Genomic DNA, 17,074 nt, shown 5'->3' with positions numbered 1-17,074 from the left:
TCTAAGATGTTGGGCTGAGCGAGCAGGGGCTGTGCCATGATGGAGGCATCCTGACCAGGGCTGGTCCTCCTTGCGCTCGGAGCTGCTGGAACAGGCCCCAGCACCAAAGACATGAGCTGGAATAAGCGGTTTGGGAAATAATTATCTTATTTTTATTAATCTTTATTAAACTTATGTATAGCTCATATTTATCCCAATGTTTAGTATTAGAAATATTTTGGGAGTTTATTTAGAAATTTAGTGATGTTTTGTGACCAATGATATTCTACAGGAACTTAATCCTTATTTATATCACTTGGCATATAAGTCGGTTTTCTTCTACTCATTTTGCTTAATGTTTCGGTTTTCAAGAACCTATAGAGGATGTTAGAAGACTTACTGTATCTCTACTGGCTTAATGGATTCAGTGTGTACTGAGACTTCAAATGGGCTACTTGCTGGGGTTTATACACATGTATTTGTATACATATCATTGTTTTTTGTTTATTTTTAAATGTTCTTACTTAAAGGAGAGGGAGAGAGAAACATCAATGATGAGAGATAATCATTGATTAGCTGCGTCCTGCTTGTTCCCTACTGAGGATTGACCCACAACCCAGGCATGTGCCCTGGCAGGGAACCAACCGTGACCTCCTGTTTTACAGGTCAACACTCAACCACTGAGCCACACCAGCTGGGCCATGTCACTGTTTTAGAAACTGGGACCAGGAAGTTGCTATTAGATGGAGATTTTATATACAAGGTAGGCAAAATTGATCCTGGAGTCTAGTTCCTAGTCGTAACCAGACCACACCCCAAGGACCTTGGCCTTGGCACGCTAGGCAAACTCATAAATCCCATCAAGGATACCACCGAAGAAACGCCACAGAGACATCCCCGTCCCACTGATCGCCTGTCCCCTCCGACCGTACGCATGATGTTGGGGCTGTCCTTTATCCTGCCGTACACCCCACCAAAACCCAAAATACCCCTAAGGAGAGGCAGCTGCAAAGACCACAGACACCCCAATTTACATAAAATTATCTCACTCCATTTTATTTAAGATTTTTTTCTCCAGTTAGTAAAAGAAAGATGTGTCTCTCTTTATACATATGTACAAGTTCAGTTATAAAAATAGACAGCACATTCAAAGAGAAAAAAGGCTTGGCATTTTTCTGATTCCCTCTAAATAGCATCTGTACATAGGAGTTTGGGTTTGGGCAGGGAAATCTTAATGATTTAAATTAAATGATTCCCCTACCACCCCTATTCCAAAAAAAAGTTTTAAAAATTAATCTATCTAAATTCAATTCCGCGATTTCATGTGTGCAAATTAGAGGCTGGCTCGCCTGGAAGCACCTGCTCCGCCAGGAACATCAGGCCGGGGCGGGCAGGACACCTCCCGCAGACACCTTCCTCAGCCTCTCCTGGAGGGAAGCAAGCGCAGGCGCGGGGCGGGTCTGGGGGTGGGTGCTGAGCTCGCCCCCTCTCCACCCTCTCCTCCTCACTCCTGCTGTCCCTTCCTTTCTCAGTGCAATACAGACAGTGCATACAGCCAAGCAGGGGGCTGAAGGGCGAGGGTGGGGAGACTGTGCATTCAGGAAGGGGCGAGGGGAGCCTGTAGGAGGGGCGGGAGGCTGTCCTGCTGATTGAGGTGGCTCCTGGTCTCTTTACTGGCTTCTGGGAGTCCCAGGGCGGGAGCTGCTGCCACTGCTGCTGGTGGGACCTGAAGGCTCCCTGGTGTGAACCATGCAGGACGGGGAGGAAACGCTAGGAAAACAACTGCCTCTAGGCCGCCTGTCACCCTCACAGCCGCTGCTGCCTTTTGCACTCACTGCTCTCCAAGGTGACACCGACAAACGGGGTTGAGAGACCTGGGCAGCTACCCAAAGACTGGGCATGCCAGGTACATGATTGCCTCCCTTCCTGGTCCTATAGGAAATCCCAGCTCTAAAAGAAGTTTCTGCCACAGAAGGCTCTTCACTGCACCTGTGAGGCCTTTCCAAGGGACAGGACCAGAGCTGAAGAGCGGAATGGGAACGAGGCAGCGTGCCTGAGCATCTGCAGGGGCTGTCAGGCCCTTCCCCGAATGAGGTTTAAGACGTTCATCTGAGATGCTGCGGGCCTTTTCCCTACAGGCACCCCCGGAGCACTTCTTGAGCCACAGGTGATAAAAGTGCTCACACTAACCACCTGCTGTCCTTCACTCGCTGCGACTGGTCACTTCTGCCCTCTGACCTGGGATGGAAGAGGCTGCATGGGCAGGCCACCCAAGACCATGTGCAGGCTGGACCTCCGGCACGGGGTTTGGTTGAAGGAAGCTGGAGGCCTAGGCGTTACCATCCTCCAGACGGGTTGGTGCCTTTGCCCTGCTTCCGGGCCAGGGAGTCTGGGGCCAGGCTGCTGGTCAAGTGGAGGCTCTTGGGAGTCCCAGGTACACTATTTCCTTTGCTCAAAGGGGAACTCAAGGGAGAAGAGGCGCTTGAAGGTCCAAAGTCAGCAAGGCCGGCGGGCCGCCCCATAGATGTCTGCAGAGGACTGCTGGCAGAGATCCCTGTAGAAATGGAGAAGGACAAGAGCGTGAGCACCGGTCCCGTCTGAGCTGCCTCAGGCATGACCTTGGTTACTGGAGTTTGGGCTGGAGGAGAGGGAGCGGGAACCCCTCCTGCCAATCTCCTCTTTGCTTGCTCTTCCTGTCAACGGTTTTGTTTTTCGGTAAGAGGGATGTACTTTTTAAATAGAAATACGACACCCACCCAGCCCTGCCCACATGGCCTCATCGGCAGGGAGTTAAGGTATCACCTTGGTGCCCAAGGACAGAACACACACTACACCATGTGGGAAGCCAAGGGTGAGGCTGAGCTGTAACTTTCTAGGCACTAATGTGTTGTTTTTTAAAAGAGAGAGAGGAAGAAAGGAGGAGAGAAGAAACGTCAATTTGTTCTACTTACTTATGCATTTATCAGTTGATTAAAATTTTTACTGATTTTTGGAGAGGAAGGGAGAGAAAAAGAAATATTGACAGACTGCTTCCTGCACACACTCTGACGGGGGATTGAACCCACAACCTGGGACTGTGCCCTGACGGAGTCAGACCTGCAGGGCCATTGGTTGATTCTTGTGTGACCTGACTGGGATCAAACCCTCAACCATCAGGAAGACACTCTAACTCGGGGCGCCAACTGGTGGTCTGTGGACACTGGTGGTCCGTGAGGTCGGAAAGGTTGGCGACCGCTGCTCTAACCGCTGCTCTACCCGGCCACGGCAAGCACTGCTGCCTTTTCTGTGCCGCTCCAGCCCGTGCTGCCCCTTTGTCCCTCTGGCCCCCTGGAGGTCAGGGCTCCGGGACAAAGTCTGATGAGTGAGACTGCCACAACAGCCTTGGCTGCTGGCAAGGTTGTTGTTTTCCAAAGACGTAATGAGGGTTAAGGAACACTGGCTTAGGTTATCTTTACATTAGTGGCCTGGTGCATGAAATTCGTGCACATTAAAAGGGGATTAATTAGAGGAAATAATTTAATATTGTTATTTACCCTTTCTCTATAATAGAAGTGTCAGAGATGAAAGAAAATCAGTAAAATGTATATGAAAACTTTACTCCTGTCAGAATCTGGGGCTCACCAGGGGACCCAGAGTCAAGTCCCCGCCAGCCCACCCTCATTGGGCTAGATCCAGACCCAGCCAGCCCCATCCTTGTCAAACCCTGCCGGGCAGGGGGTGAAACCTCAGGTGTCCTGGCTCTGTGCCAGGATGGGGGGCGTGGCCTGAGGTCCCCCAGCCCAGACCAGGGTTGGGGCATGGCCTAAGGTTCCCTATCAAGCCCCACTTGCAGGGGGCGCAGCCTCAGGTCCCCCGAGTTCCCCCGACCCAGCACCTGAGGTGCGCCTTGAGGTCCCCAGTCAAGTGCTGCCAGGGCGGGACGCAGCCTGGGGTCCCCTATGGGAGTGGGGAGGCGTGGCCTCAGGTCCCTGCTGATTGCTTGTGAAGGCTCCTTATGGGAACCTGGCCTCGGCTGTGGGCGCAGCCATCTTTGTGATGGAGTGATGGTCAATTAGCATATTCCCTCTTTATTAGATAGGACTTGAGCAAATAAATGACAGCTGGCATTCCTACAGGAGGCGGAGGGGAGGTGAACTAGCACTTCCTGAGCACTCTACTCAATAAAGCCCTTATTTGCTACAAAAACCTTACTAGCCAAATACTGAGCCCATGTTTAAATGGGGAGAGAGGTCTGTAAACAGGAGCTTCCCTCCTACCATCTTGGATATCTTGCATTCCATTGTTACAACTACCCCCGCCCGCCGCCCCCCCTCCCCCCCACCTTGTCATGGTGACAACAGCCACCTCCTTTCTCAAACTTTCCAGAGCCCATTGTTAAATCCTTGGTAAGCTCTTGCCCCTCCAGTCTTACCAACCTTGACTCCCATTGCTCTTTTTTCAAAGCAGCCTGCCTGACCTGCTCGGTAAACCCTAATATGCCCACCTGCACTGCCAATTTCGCCGCCAGTCTAAATCCTTCCTCACCCTTCTTCCTTCTGAATTATGGTCTGGCTACTCTGTCATCAGTCTGTGTTTCCTCCTTTTGATCTACAACCACAATTAAGGCCTCTCTCTCTTTTTTGACTCAGTGCACACTAACTGCCTTGTACTGCTGTTAAACATACTCCACATACAGCTGTCCCTTCCTACTTCTATTATATACCCAAGAGCAGGGTCCATGTGTTGTATCCTATGCACACAGCAAGTGCTTAATACCTCAGGTGATGGATCGCATTGCTGGGTAAACGTAACTATGCTAGCCTGCACTTCTGAGATGTAATTACTGGAATATGGGGCTTGAGAAAAACATCTGTTCTCAAAGCAGAAATAATTCTGACTGTTTAAAGTAGCACAGTCCAGAAATTCAGCTCTCTCTTCACAGCTACTTCCACCTCGAAGGGGCCCTGTACTAGCCACGAGGACAGGGAGAGTCAGGACCGCTCAACACAGAAGCAGAGCTGGATACGGGCTTTGGGAAGGAGATTCCTGGATTGGGGCATCCTGCCTGCTTTACCTGGCCGAATGCTCAACAGACTGTCCCTTCCCTGAAGGGGGCCCCCCCAGCACCCAGGCCTCCGTACCTTTAGACACGTTGTACCCGTATGCAGCGAAGGCGGCCGCGGATGCTGCCGCAGCCCCCGCTTTGGCGCCCGCCATTGCTGCGGCACTGCCCGCGGTGGATTTTCTGCTCCGGCCTTTCGCTGTTCCTTTGGCTGTGCTCCCTGAACCCTTGGGGCGGCCTCGGCTTCGGGCTGAGTGGCCACGCCCTGCGGTTGGCATTTCCTGGATGGAAATTCCTGTGGAAACACATGGGCCAAGAGGAAAAATGTCAATCTCTTCATACGCTAACAGAATCTTCCCCGACAGGGAAGGCTGGCTCTAAGGATTTCAAGGGAAGTCTATGTCCTCATTGAATGGCTGGGCCACCAGGCCACACAGAGTTAGTTATTGGCTGAAACAGGCCGACTCCTCAAATCTCTCCCGAATCTCTTCTCTAATGAGATCATCCCTGAGCGAGCCCCAGGGACTGGCTACCTGAGACCCACTGATCACTCCAATGCGCCTGCCTCGGAGAGTCAATCTTTACCCCCAAGCTTAGCCCTAGAGCTTCTCGAGACATAGAAGCCCGTGCCCAGAACAAAGCGAGGAAAGGCCCAGCAAAGCTAACTAAACTAGCAGAAATGGGGTGAAGAATGAAAGACTGGGAAGACTAGAAAACAAGGAAGTGTGAAATCTTTATAAAGTTCTTATTTTGCTTTTCCTAACCTTTCTCTTTTTTTCCTTTCATTTGACAGGGCTAATGAATGATCCTACATATTCTTTTTGCTTCATTCTACTCTTCTTTAAAGGAAGTATAAAAAACCATTATCCTAGAAGGAATCAGGACCTCATCCCACAACTAAACCAACACTTTCCTTGAGGCAGTGGCCCAGGCCCAAGTTGTAAGGGATAGCAGCACCACTTACCGTTCACGGTGTCCGAGACAGAGCCGGTGATGGAAGCGGGAGAGTTGGTGGCTCGAGACTGAGGGGCTGAAGAGGCTGGGTCATCCACAATGACCAGCATGTCACTGCTGCTCTCATCAGGCGGAATGGAGCCGGTGTGCAGCTCACTGCTGATGGAGATCTAGAGAAGGAAGGGTTGAGATCACTACTCCGCCCGGCGCCCGCCTACCTATGTGAGGGCGTCCTTCTCAAGTCTTGCCATTCTTTACTTCTCCTGCCTGGCTTCTCCTGTGTTAGGACCCTGCTTTAACCCCTGAGGGTTAGGTCCCTGCTTTAACTCCCGAGAAGCCAGCTTGTCCTCATTTGCTTTTTTTCTTATGGATTTTATGTGCAACCCCTTCTAAAAGGGAGGAATACTTCAGGAGAAGCAACGACTATAAGGTCAGGATAGTCCCCTGATGTGATGAAGGCTTCTAAAAGGAGACTCACCTCACTGAAAGGGCTGGGCATGGCTGAGTCTACACTAATGAAGGAATCGTCCCCATCAGCAGAGAGGTTGGAGTTATCAGCCGAGGGAACAAATGGGATCACCAAGTTCATACCCTCCTTTCTCCTTTTCCCATCCAATTCATCTTCTTTTTTTTTCTGGGAACACACAAAACAAGACATATGGACAAAGCATGAGGACATACACCAAAAGAAAGGCAGAATCAGGGAAGAAATTTGACTTCAAAATTAAATTTCATTGATTGTAATTAATGTATTTGTAAGGAAAAAAAAAACTTAAAAAAATATATTTTATTGATTTTTTACAGAGAGGAAGGGAGAGGGATAGAGAGCTAGAAACATCGATGAGAGAGAAACATCGACCAGCTGCCTTTTGCACACCCCCTACCGGGGATGTGCCCGCAACCACTGTATCGAGGGTACACGCCCCTGACCGGAATCGAACCTGGGATCTTTCGGCCCGCAGACCGACGCTCTACCACTGAGCCAAACCGGATTTGGCAAGGAAAAAAAAAACTCTTAAAGAAGCAGGTAAGGATGGCTTAACGAGAGTTCACATAGCCCAGTCGGTGTGCTCAGTGGTTGAGCGTGGACCTATGCACGAGACGGTCACAGTTCAGTTCAGGGCACATGCCTAGGTGGAGTGCTCGATCCCCAGTGTGGGCAAGAGGCAGCTAATCACAGACTCTCTCTCATCACTGATGTTTCTATCTCTCTCCCTTCATCTCTGAAATCAATAAAAATAGTCTTTTTAAAAGAAGAGCTCATGTAGCCCTAACTGGTGTGGCTCAGTGGATCGAGCATCAGCCTGCGGAATGAAGGGTCCCAGGTTCGATTCCGGCCACGGGCATGTGCCTTGGCTGTGGCACATCTCCAGCGGGGGGTGTGCAGGAGGCCGCTGCGATGTTTCTAGCTCTCTATCCCCTCCCTTCCTCTCTGTAAAAAAAAAAAAGAGTTCATGTATATTCTACCACAATAACACAGAGTTGAAAGGCAGGTTAGTCACACTGAAAGCTGCACCAAGCCTAATCCTCACAGGGCACAGTGCACAGCCAGCTCTGGTGTGTGTATCCAAGCTGCAGCACTCACCGGGGGTTGCACTGATGTGGTCTCACAAGACAGAGGGCTAATGCCTTTAGCATATTTTCTGCACATCTGTTTTTACTCTGCCTTCATTTATTTAATTTTTATTTATTTAAAAATATATTTTATTGATTTTTTACAGAGAAGAAGGGAAAGGGATAGAGAGCTAGAAACATCGATGAGAAACACCGATCAGCTGCCTCCTGCACACCTCCCACTGGGGATGTGCCCACAATCAAGGTACATGTCCTTGACCGGAATGGACCTGGGACCCTTCAGTCCACAGGCTGACATTCTATCCATTGAGCCAAACCAGTTAGGACTCTCTGCCTTCATTTTAAATATGCATAAAGAGAACGAAGGTTCTTACCACACACAAGGAATAATGTTTTTTTGTTGTTGTTATTTTTTGGTCATTATTTCCTCACTTTACATGTAAAAAGCTTAAGGAGTTAGTGACTGGGCTCCATTAGCAGGTCTAGTTATTAGGGACCTGGAGTCAATCACACAATGTGCTTGGAAAATTCTGGGACTCACATCCACTTAACTGCTTTTGTTTCTGAACCTGTATCAGGGTTAATATGGTACATCTTTAGCTGTTGTGGGTCAGTGGATAGAGGATCTGCCTGCAGACTTAAGTGTCCAAGGTTCGATTCTGATCAAGGCACTTGATCCCTGGCCTTGGGTGAAACACATGCGAGAGGCAAGCAATCTGTGTATCTCTCTCACATCAATGTTTCTCTCTGTCTCTCCCTCTCCCTTCCACTCTTACTAACAATCAATAGAAAAATATTCAAGGGTGAGGATTAACCACAAAAAGGTATATCTTTGTGTAGGTCATATTGTCACTGAAACTTCTGTGCTCAGAGTAGGGATGGCACCTGATGCAAACCCAGTAAGCCCTACAATGTCCTTCCTGGGAAAACAATCTCCCCTCCTTTGATTCTGTTTCTGACTGTTAACAACATTTTAATTCTAAATAGCACTAAGTAATGGGTTAGAGATTTGAGGATGGAGTCAAACAAGAGAATCTGAGGAACTGGGTAGAGATGGCAGCCAGGCTAAGCAGGAACATGATCCTTCATTTCTGGGACTTGTCAGGTTTGGAACCATAGTGGGTACAAACTGTAACGGGGGCATCCTTCAGCTAAAAACAGTGCTGCTGAGCAGAAGGTACAATCTAGGGTGTGGGCTTTACAACAGAAAGAGCTAGTGTACCTCCTGGGAGAGGGTATGATATACACAGGCTCTTAAGCTGCTGACTATCGAGGCTGTATGGCCCTGAGGGACATGAGGTCCAATACAAGTGTGGGTAAAGGAAAGAAGCTGACCTCCACTTAAAACAAACAATTTTAACATGTTTAACATTGACTTTAACCAATCAATATGCTTCAGATAAACCAGAGTCCAGGAAATGGGGCATATGCAATTGTCAGGCTTGAGGGCCCAAAGCTACGAGGATGCCTGAAGCTCAGGTGGCTAACTTGTTCAAGAGCAGGGGCAAAGTAGGGCTGGGGAAGATGAGAAGGGCAGTACAACCCAAAGATAAGCCAAACCCACCAAAAAAATAACTTACTAGAAGGTAGTAAAACCAACTGTCCTTGGACATATAATAAATGAGTCAAAACTCCTGAAATAAGGGAGACAAACAGCTCGAATCCTTGGCATAAATTGTAGAAAAGGGTATGTACACACTAAGCTGGCCAGAGATTTGTTTTTCCAGTGGTAGAGGACACTGAATGGTACGCTAGCAGAATCATGGTAGAAGGACTGGATCTAATAACCTCTTAATATCAGCAAGAATAGAACACACAGCTGGAGCTGTATAACCAACCAGTAACCAGGAGGGGAAAACCACGTACTCCGAAGCCTTTTCTATAGGTACTGTCTCACCCCCACCACCTTGTCAGCCCCCCAAACCTGAGATACCTTCTCTGCGTACTTCTCCCGCTTGCGCTTTCGCTCTTTGACTCGGTTGGTTTCTTCCTGCTGCCGTTTCTCTTCTTGCCGCAATCGTACTATCAAGAAAATCAAAACCTGGTGAAGTATCTGAGGTAATCATAATTCTCATTTTGAAATTAAAGTGACCATATCCTGTCCTGGCTGGGGTGGCTCGGTTGGGCATCATCTGTGCACTGAGGGGTTGCTGATTCAATTCCCAGTCAGGGCAGACGGCCGGGTTGCAGGCTTGATCCCTGGGAGGGGGGCATGCAAGAGGCAGCCCATGTTGCACTTTCAGATCATTAAAAAAATCAATTTTAAAAATCTTAAAAAAACCCCCACAAAAACGAAGTGATAATATCCTTTAATATTTACATTCCAAAGTATGACTTCTATCTGTCCAAGTCAGATAACCGGTGGTTTTCTAACTTGGAGAAGGAATAGAGTTTTTGGATTCATTCATTCATTCATTTATTTAAATTTTATTGATTTCAGAGAAGAAGGAAAAGGGAAAGAGAGATAGATGGAAACATCAATGAGGGAGAATCATTGATTGGCTGCCTCCTGCACACCCCCAACGAGGGAACGAGCCCGCAACCCGGGCGTATACCCTTGACCAGAATCCAACCTGGGACCCTCAGTCCGGAGGTCAACTCTCTATCCACTGAACAAAACTGGCTAGGGCAGTTCTTGGATTCTTAACAGTTTTTGGTTCAATCCATGATTCAATTTAACTATGATGGACCTTTCCTTGCCTTTGCTCTTTTCTTTCAGTCATTCAATATCTCTGCATTGCACAGATCAAGTGTGGTTTTGAGTCTGAAAGGGTTTTAGAAGGTGGTGGCAAATGTGAGCACATAAGAAAGGAGCTTCGTCATGTGATGCTACGTAGTCCTCATAGGCTCACAAGGTGAGTCTGAAACCCACTATTCTCAAAAGCCAGTAATACATGGGAGAATGGTTTGTATGTTACAGCAGCGTGCTTCTCCATCTTCTCCCCATAAAAAGATTTCTCTGGGCAGAAAACAGTAAATTTATTACTGCTGAGGAGTTGAGAAATATAGCCTTCCTGGTGCAAATTTATTTAAAAATACATGGGAATTTTACCTTCTACTCCATAATACATCTTTATTTTGGTTTTAATATCTATAATAATAAAAGTGTAATATGCTAATTAGACAAGATGGCCTTCTGGACAACTTTCTGGGCGAAGCCCGGGCTGCGAGGAAGCCTCGGTGCCTGCCAGAGGGAAGCCATTGCCGGCAGCGCCACTCTTGTACAAATTTTGTACACCAGGCCTCTAATCCTATATAATAAAGAGGTGATATGCAAATTGACCATCACACACTCACACAAGATGACTGCCCCCATGTGGTCATAAGCTGGCCGCCACAAGATGGCCACCAGGGGAGGGCAGTGTGGGCGACTAGGCCTGCAGGGTAGGGCAGTTTGGGGTGACCGGGCTGGCAGGGGAGGGCAGTTGGGGGTGACTGAGCCTGCAGAGGAGAGCAGTTAGGGGCCAGCAGTCCTGAATTGTGAGAGGGATCCCAGATTGGAGGGTGCAGGCTGGGCCGAGGGACACGCTCCCTCCCTGCCCCTTGCATGACTTTTGTGCACTGGGCCTCTAGTATTAACATAAAAATATTTCCTCCCAAATACAGTCTTTGGCCTTGCCTAGCCTTGGCACACAGCCAAGGGTCTCTTCCATTTTCAGATGTGTGGGCCAGAGAAACATCTTTTGTAGGGAGGAGAGAACACTGCTAAGAGGTTTAGAGTACATACGTTTCTTTTCCAATTCTTCATCGTCTAGAAGAAGACTAACCACCTCTTTTGGTTTCAAGGTATCTGGTTTGAAGTTCCCACCAGAAATCACCATCCGCTGAATCTACACAAAAGCAGATCAGAATGTCACACCCAGCACCTATTTCATGATGGCAAACCTCCGCAGAAAGAACATGTTTCTCCTTCTGTCCGGGAAGCCCCTGCAGCCCCCATTTTCTTTTTCATGATGCTGACTGGATTATCTGGATTATTTATTCCTTTCCAAAGAGAAATGACAATCTCTCTGGAAATTAACAAGTCTGGCCTACTATTCAGAACCTGATCAAATTGAGAGTACCAGGGCGAGAGCTTGTGAAAGCAAGACGAACATGAAGGCCATGATTGGTATCCTCTCCACATGAACAGCTAGATCTAGGCGATAAACTCCATTCTGACAGAAAAGGAGTGAGAAAGAGACAGGGCAGTAAGAGATTACTATTGTAATAGGACCTGATTTTTTCTTTCTTCTTTATTTTTCCTTTCTGATTTTATTTACCATTCAGGAAAAGTTCAGCCCCTTTAGACCAACAAAAGGCAAGAGTCTCAAGTCTAGTCAGTGGAGTGGAACTTTGTATTTTCTTCACTGTGCAGTACTTCCTCTGCTTCATGCTTACCTCACTCTTCTCCTTAGCTCTCTGCAGAATGCGTTCTTCAATGGTGCCTTTACAGATGAGCCGGTACACGGTAACCTGCTTTGTCTGCCCCAAGCGGTGGGCTCTGTCCATGGCCTGCTGGTCCACAGTGGGGTTCCAGTCGCTATCATAGAAAATCACCTGCATAGGCAGACAAGAACACAGCAAAGATTAAGGGACTCAATGTAAGAGCAGAAATTCTGAGAGCAACCCAGCCACTCATCTCTTTGTATATGACGTTAAGATGAGAGGATATCCATTTATAACACCAAGCTAGTCCTGGGCAAGAGAGCTACTCTGGACTTCTGGACTTTTTTCAGAATTTTCATTTAAAAAGAGGGAGTGGCGATATTATTAATAGTGAATACACACTTAATGCTTATTATTTCTAGTCATTGTTCTAGTTGCTTTATGTATAGTCACTCACTTAAAAACCATAATCACTATTACTGAGGTACTATTAAGACCTCATTTTATAGATAAAGAAACTGAGGCACAGAGGAATTAGAGAATTTATCCAAGATTACACAGCCTAAGTAAGCGGTGGGCCTGGGATGTAGAGAATGTGAAAAAGCCTTCTAACACCAGGCCTATCTTGGTAAGAGACAGACATGGCTTTCCTGGCATTCTCAGGCTCCCATCAATAGGGTCATTTCCTATCCCTTGAATTCCAGGGTAGAAAAGTTTAAAGATTCCCTGGAAGCTACGTATAGTTTGCTAAACAATGAATACAAACAGCAACAAAATGTACTGCTCCCTCCCCATCCCACAAGTGATCCTAAAAACAACAGATGCCCTGGCTTCTTTGGTCGACCTGAGGATGCTCAGTTCCGGTCAGGGCACATGCCTGGGTGGTAGACTCAATCCCCAGAAGGGGGCATACAGAAGGCAGCCAATCAATGATTCTCATCATTGATGTTTGTATCTTGCTCTCCCTCTCTGAAATGAATAAAAATATATTAAAGCGTGCGTGCGGTATAAATGGATACCTGGTATCTTAATGTTATCTACGAGACACACACACACACACACACACACACACACACACACACACACCCAACAGACTCCTGGGTCCTCAGCCAACACAGGGCACATCTTGAAAGAAAGCCAGTTTCCAAAATGGCCACTTCTCATGCATCCTTCTCTATATCTAATCAAGTCACCAAATCAATCAATGCTTTTTCAGAAACCAACCTACTACCCTTTCTACAATTTCACTGTCCCCATCCTAGACAAGGCACTCACCACCTGTTTTTGGTTCACTAATGCTTCCTAGATTTCTACTCCCTCTGCCAGCTGTAACACATCAAGTTCAGACACCCCCTGGTCATCAGACCCTGCTATCTCTAGCCTTTCCTAAAATATAAACACGCCCCTCCCTCTCATCAGACAGGTCTCTTCAGTCTTCCTGACTTGTATTACATATTTGTTTGTACCACTTTTGCTCAAGCTGTTTTTCTGACCTAAAATCCTTCACCTCTACTGGTCCTTTAAGATTCTATTCAAGCTTCACGTGTTCAGGAAGGCCTCCTCCCTGATTTCTCCTGCCTCTAACAATGTCTCCTTTTCCTATTCCTCATGAATTGCTATTAGAAATAATGGCTAAAATCTGTTGAGCACTTACAACGTGTCTAGTACTAGTGGGCATACATATCACATTAAATTTTCACAAAGACCTTATGTATTTCTTTCACCTTATAAGTTAGAGATGACCTAACAGTCTAAAAGTCTCCCCCCGCCTCCCGGCAACCTGCACTATCAACATCCCTTGCATTGCCTATCCTGGTCCAAGTTTCCACTGAATCACTGTCGTCTATGGGTGCTCATGTGTCCTATTTCAATGTCTCCCATCTAGACCTGAGCACAGACATGATTCATCGGTGCAAACTAGAATCCCAGATACTAGTTGATTGATACTAGAATTTCTAAAGAATCTGACAAAACCAGACAGTCTAAAAATGTAAATTGAATACTGATTTGTCTCTCTTGAAACTATTTCTCTATTATGCCTTTTTCATTGCTTACCATTATTCCTAAGTAATTTATTTGTTTTCTCATTTAAAAACAAAGGTTTCATTTTCTGGTGACATCACAAGAGGTGGACTCCTTTGTATGAATACAGGGGAGCCCACTTGCTGTCTGGACCAGGAAGCCTGGACTCTTTATTTGCAGCACTGCCAGGAATTTTCTTGTCTTGAGTCCCAGTCACAGCCTCAGCAATCCTTGCCTTCTCACCTAAGTTGAATCAAGCATTTTTGTAAGACATGAAAAGCATTTGCTGCCTCTTGTCTGAGCTTCTTTGGAAGGCACTGGAAGCATTTGCTGTGTGTGGTATGGGAGGCATTTACTGCCTCTGGTCTGGACAAGCTTGATCAGCTCTGGGAGGCAAGAGACCTCTATTGGTCCTTGCCTAGTCTCCAAGCTGGTAGCCTGATCTTCTCTGGGCTGAGAGACATTGCTTTGTCTCTGTGTTTTTGTTTTTTTAAAAGCAGGGCATTCTGAGGTTTGTGTGACTGGGCAGGTAAGAAGCATGGTGTAAAGCTCTTGTCTGTGGGCTGTGCACGCCTATAAATATTGTACTTAAGAATGTCTCTGTTGTTTGGCTTAATTTGTTTAAAGATGGGGCATATCCCACTTGGCTGGGGGCCTCAGCTGCTTGTGGCAGGTTGAACCCATAGCAAAGATTGCAGGAACTTCCCAGCAGCTGCCTGGAGTTCTTAATCTTGGACACCCTCCCTGCTCTCCCTTCCCAACGCCATCAGCCACCTGAATCATGAAGCTGGTAATAGCTCTTGTCTGTCTGAAATGTAACTTTGGTTCTGATGTTCTTTGCTTGCTTTCTTATCTTTTGGGGACTTAGTTCGCTCCTCGCTGTTTCATGAACACAGGAAACCCTCTGTCCCTGCTGTTTGGGCTTTCCACCGCTCAGACCCTCAGACCCTCAGGCCAGATGGTCATTTGCCTTGCTGGGTGAATGTGAGGTAAGATTCTCAGGCTAATGCCCCAGCCCCACCTTCTGAGAGTAACCATTTATTTAATTTAGAGGTTGTTTTTTGTTTCTGTTTTGAAATAGAACAAGATCTCTTCTAATATGCAAGATTTCCATGTTGTTGCATCACAATGACCCAGGAAGAAAAATGACGCAGGAAGAAAAATATGGAAATAAACCTTTTAACCACCAAGTCTTTCTCTTAGAAGGATTGGAGCTGCAGAAGAGCCCTCAAGCTGGCTGCAGAAGTGGCAGCCCCCTTGGAAAAGAAAAAAAAATGGTGCTTTCACATTAGAGCTGGAGTTGTTGCAGTCTTGGAAACAACTGCAGAGTCTGATATCTCCTTCTGGCCCCATCCCTCCCCTTTTCTCCAGCCCCCTAAAAATTGTCAAGGTCATCTTATCTGTTACAAAATTTGCCAAGAAAATACCTTGGGTAATAATTGGTTTTAAAATCTCATAAATTTGTTAAGACATAATAAATAGGTATAACTAAAATGAAGGGTTTCTAAAAAAATGTTTTTATCTTAGAGAGAGGAATGGAGAGGGAGAGATAGAAACATTAATGATGAGAAAGACTCGTCGATTGGCTGCCCCCTGCATGCACCCTACTGGGAATTGATGACCTCTGGTTCATAGATTGATGGTCAACCACTGAGCCACATCAGCCAGGCTAGAATGAAGGGTTTTTATAAAGCTTTTCAGTATTAACTATATACACCTAAACATAGTTTTCCAAAGTCTTTGAGTAACTTAGAACTTTGGAGTTTTGCTGTGTTAAATATTAAAAATTATTAAATATCTAAGTATTTTGAAATGATAGGACATTGAAATCCTATTTAATAGAGGTAATATGCAAATGGTTGTTATGCTGTGACACATAATGACTGATCAGCAGAAGGGCAGGGCAGCAAGCTAGGTACACAGAGAGCTACAAGCAGTGATGGGTGGGGAGGCCAGCTGAGGCAAAAGGCAGCAAGCTACTTGCATATGGATTTGTGCACAGGGCCACTAGTATTAATATAAGCTTGCCTATGTTTGGCTTTGAATCTGTTAATGAACGTGTCTTGTCGTTTATTTAAATAGATTTCTTAAAAATGTGAATGCATTATTAATATGAGGAATGTTAATTACTTGTTACCAAAAAGGTTAAGGTTTCTAATAATTAAAATTTTAATTACACTGGAAATTATATGGTTTTGGTTATATGGAATTGAAAAGAGATGATTCTGAAGTTGGTTATTTCTGAACGAGTTAAGAAGAAGGAAAAAAAAAACAACTGAAAGGGACTAAGAAAATTGCAGAGGGTCTGTGCAAGTTTAAAACAAATTATATGAAGGAAGAAGAAAAAAGAAATATGTAGGTAAACTGAATAATACACTTAATTAGATATATGAATCTATAGTAAACTAATACAGAATTTGGTCTTTTTACAGTCTACTAAAAGGAAAATAGCTTTTTCTATATTTGCCTAGGAAGCAAAACTTCTGCAAAGTATTGAAATGGTTATATATTGTTATATTAATCATGTAATTTATTACTTAAAAAAAAAGCCATCTTCTTAATCATAGTAACTGAAGTTTTATTAGCCTATGTTTGTGTTTAATATCCTTTTTTTAAATTTTATTTTATTGATTTTTTACAGAGAGGAAGAAAGAGAGAGAGAGAGCTAGAAATGTCGATGAGAGAGAAAGAAACATCGACCAGCTGCCTCTTGCACACCCCCTACCGGGGATGTGCCCGCAACCAATGTACATGCCCTTGACCAGAATCGAACCTGGGACCTTTCAGTCCGCAGACCGACGCTCTACTACTGAGCCAAACTGGTTTTGGCTTAATATCCTTTTGTTGTTACTTTGAATGAATTCATAATTTAATACTATTTCATCATAATAATTAATATACAATCTTTTGGTCAAATATGTTTGACAACCTTCAAACTTTCTTTAAAAGTCTGAATTTTAGCCGAAACCGGTTTGGCTCAGGGGTAGAGCGTCGGTCTGCGGACTGAAAGGTCCCAGGTTCGATTCCGGTCAAGGGCATGTACATTGGTTGTGGGCACATCCCTGGTAGGGGGTGTGCAAGAGGCAGCTGGTTGGTGTTTCTCTCTCATCGACATTTCTAGCTATCTCTCTCCCT

General features: G+C 45.9%; 1 protein-coding gene across 3 annotated transcripts in view; it reads right to left on the bottom strand.

The window, feature by feature from the left end:
- Nucleotides 1-1,008: 1,008 nt before the first annotated feature.
- INO80 (INO80 complex ATPase subunit) overlaps nucleotides 1,009-17,074 on the bottom strand; it is a 144,506-nt gene continuing 128,440 nt past the window's right edge. For all 3 annotated transcript variants that reach the window (XM_036445403.2, XM_036445393.2, XM_036445386.2), the window contains 7 exons: nucleotides 11,930-12,088; nucleotides 11,277-11,379; nucleotides 9,483-9,571; nucleotides 6,453-6,608; nucleotides 5,985-6,144; nucleotides 5,100-5,315; nucleotides 1,009-2,533 (listed from right to left, as the gene is read on the bottom strand). In XM_036445403.2, coding sequence (XP_036301296.1) covers nucleotides 2,316-2,533; nucleotides 5,100-5,315; nucleotides 5,985-6,144; nucleotides 6,453-6,608; nucleotides 9,483-9,571; nucleotides 11,277-11,379; nucleotides 11,930-12,088 — 1,101 coding nt within the window. In that variant the 3' untranslated portion in view covers nucleotides 1,009-2,315. The remainder of the gene's footprint in view (nucleotides 2,534-5,099; nucleotides 5,316-5,984; nucleotides 6,145-6,452; nucleotides 6,609-9,482; nucleotides 9,572-11,276; nucleotides 11,380-11,929; nucleotides 12,089-17,074) is intronic.

The sequence above is a fragment of the Pipistrellus kuhlii genome, unplaced genomic scaffold (genome assembly GCF_014108245.1).
Source record: "Pipistrellus kuhlii isolate mPipKuh1 unplaced genomic scaffold, mPipKuh1.p scaffold_m20_p_1, whole genome shotgun sequence".
In the NCBI taxonomy this organism is placed as follows: domain Eukaryota; kingdom Metazoa; phylum Chordata; class Mammalia; order Chiroptera; family Vespertilionidae; genus Pipistrellus; species Pipistrellus kuhlii.
Note: the sequence above shows the minus strand (reverse complement) of the source record. Positions and strands in the feature narration are given on the sequence as shown.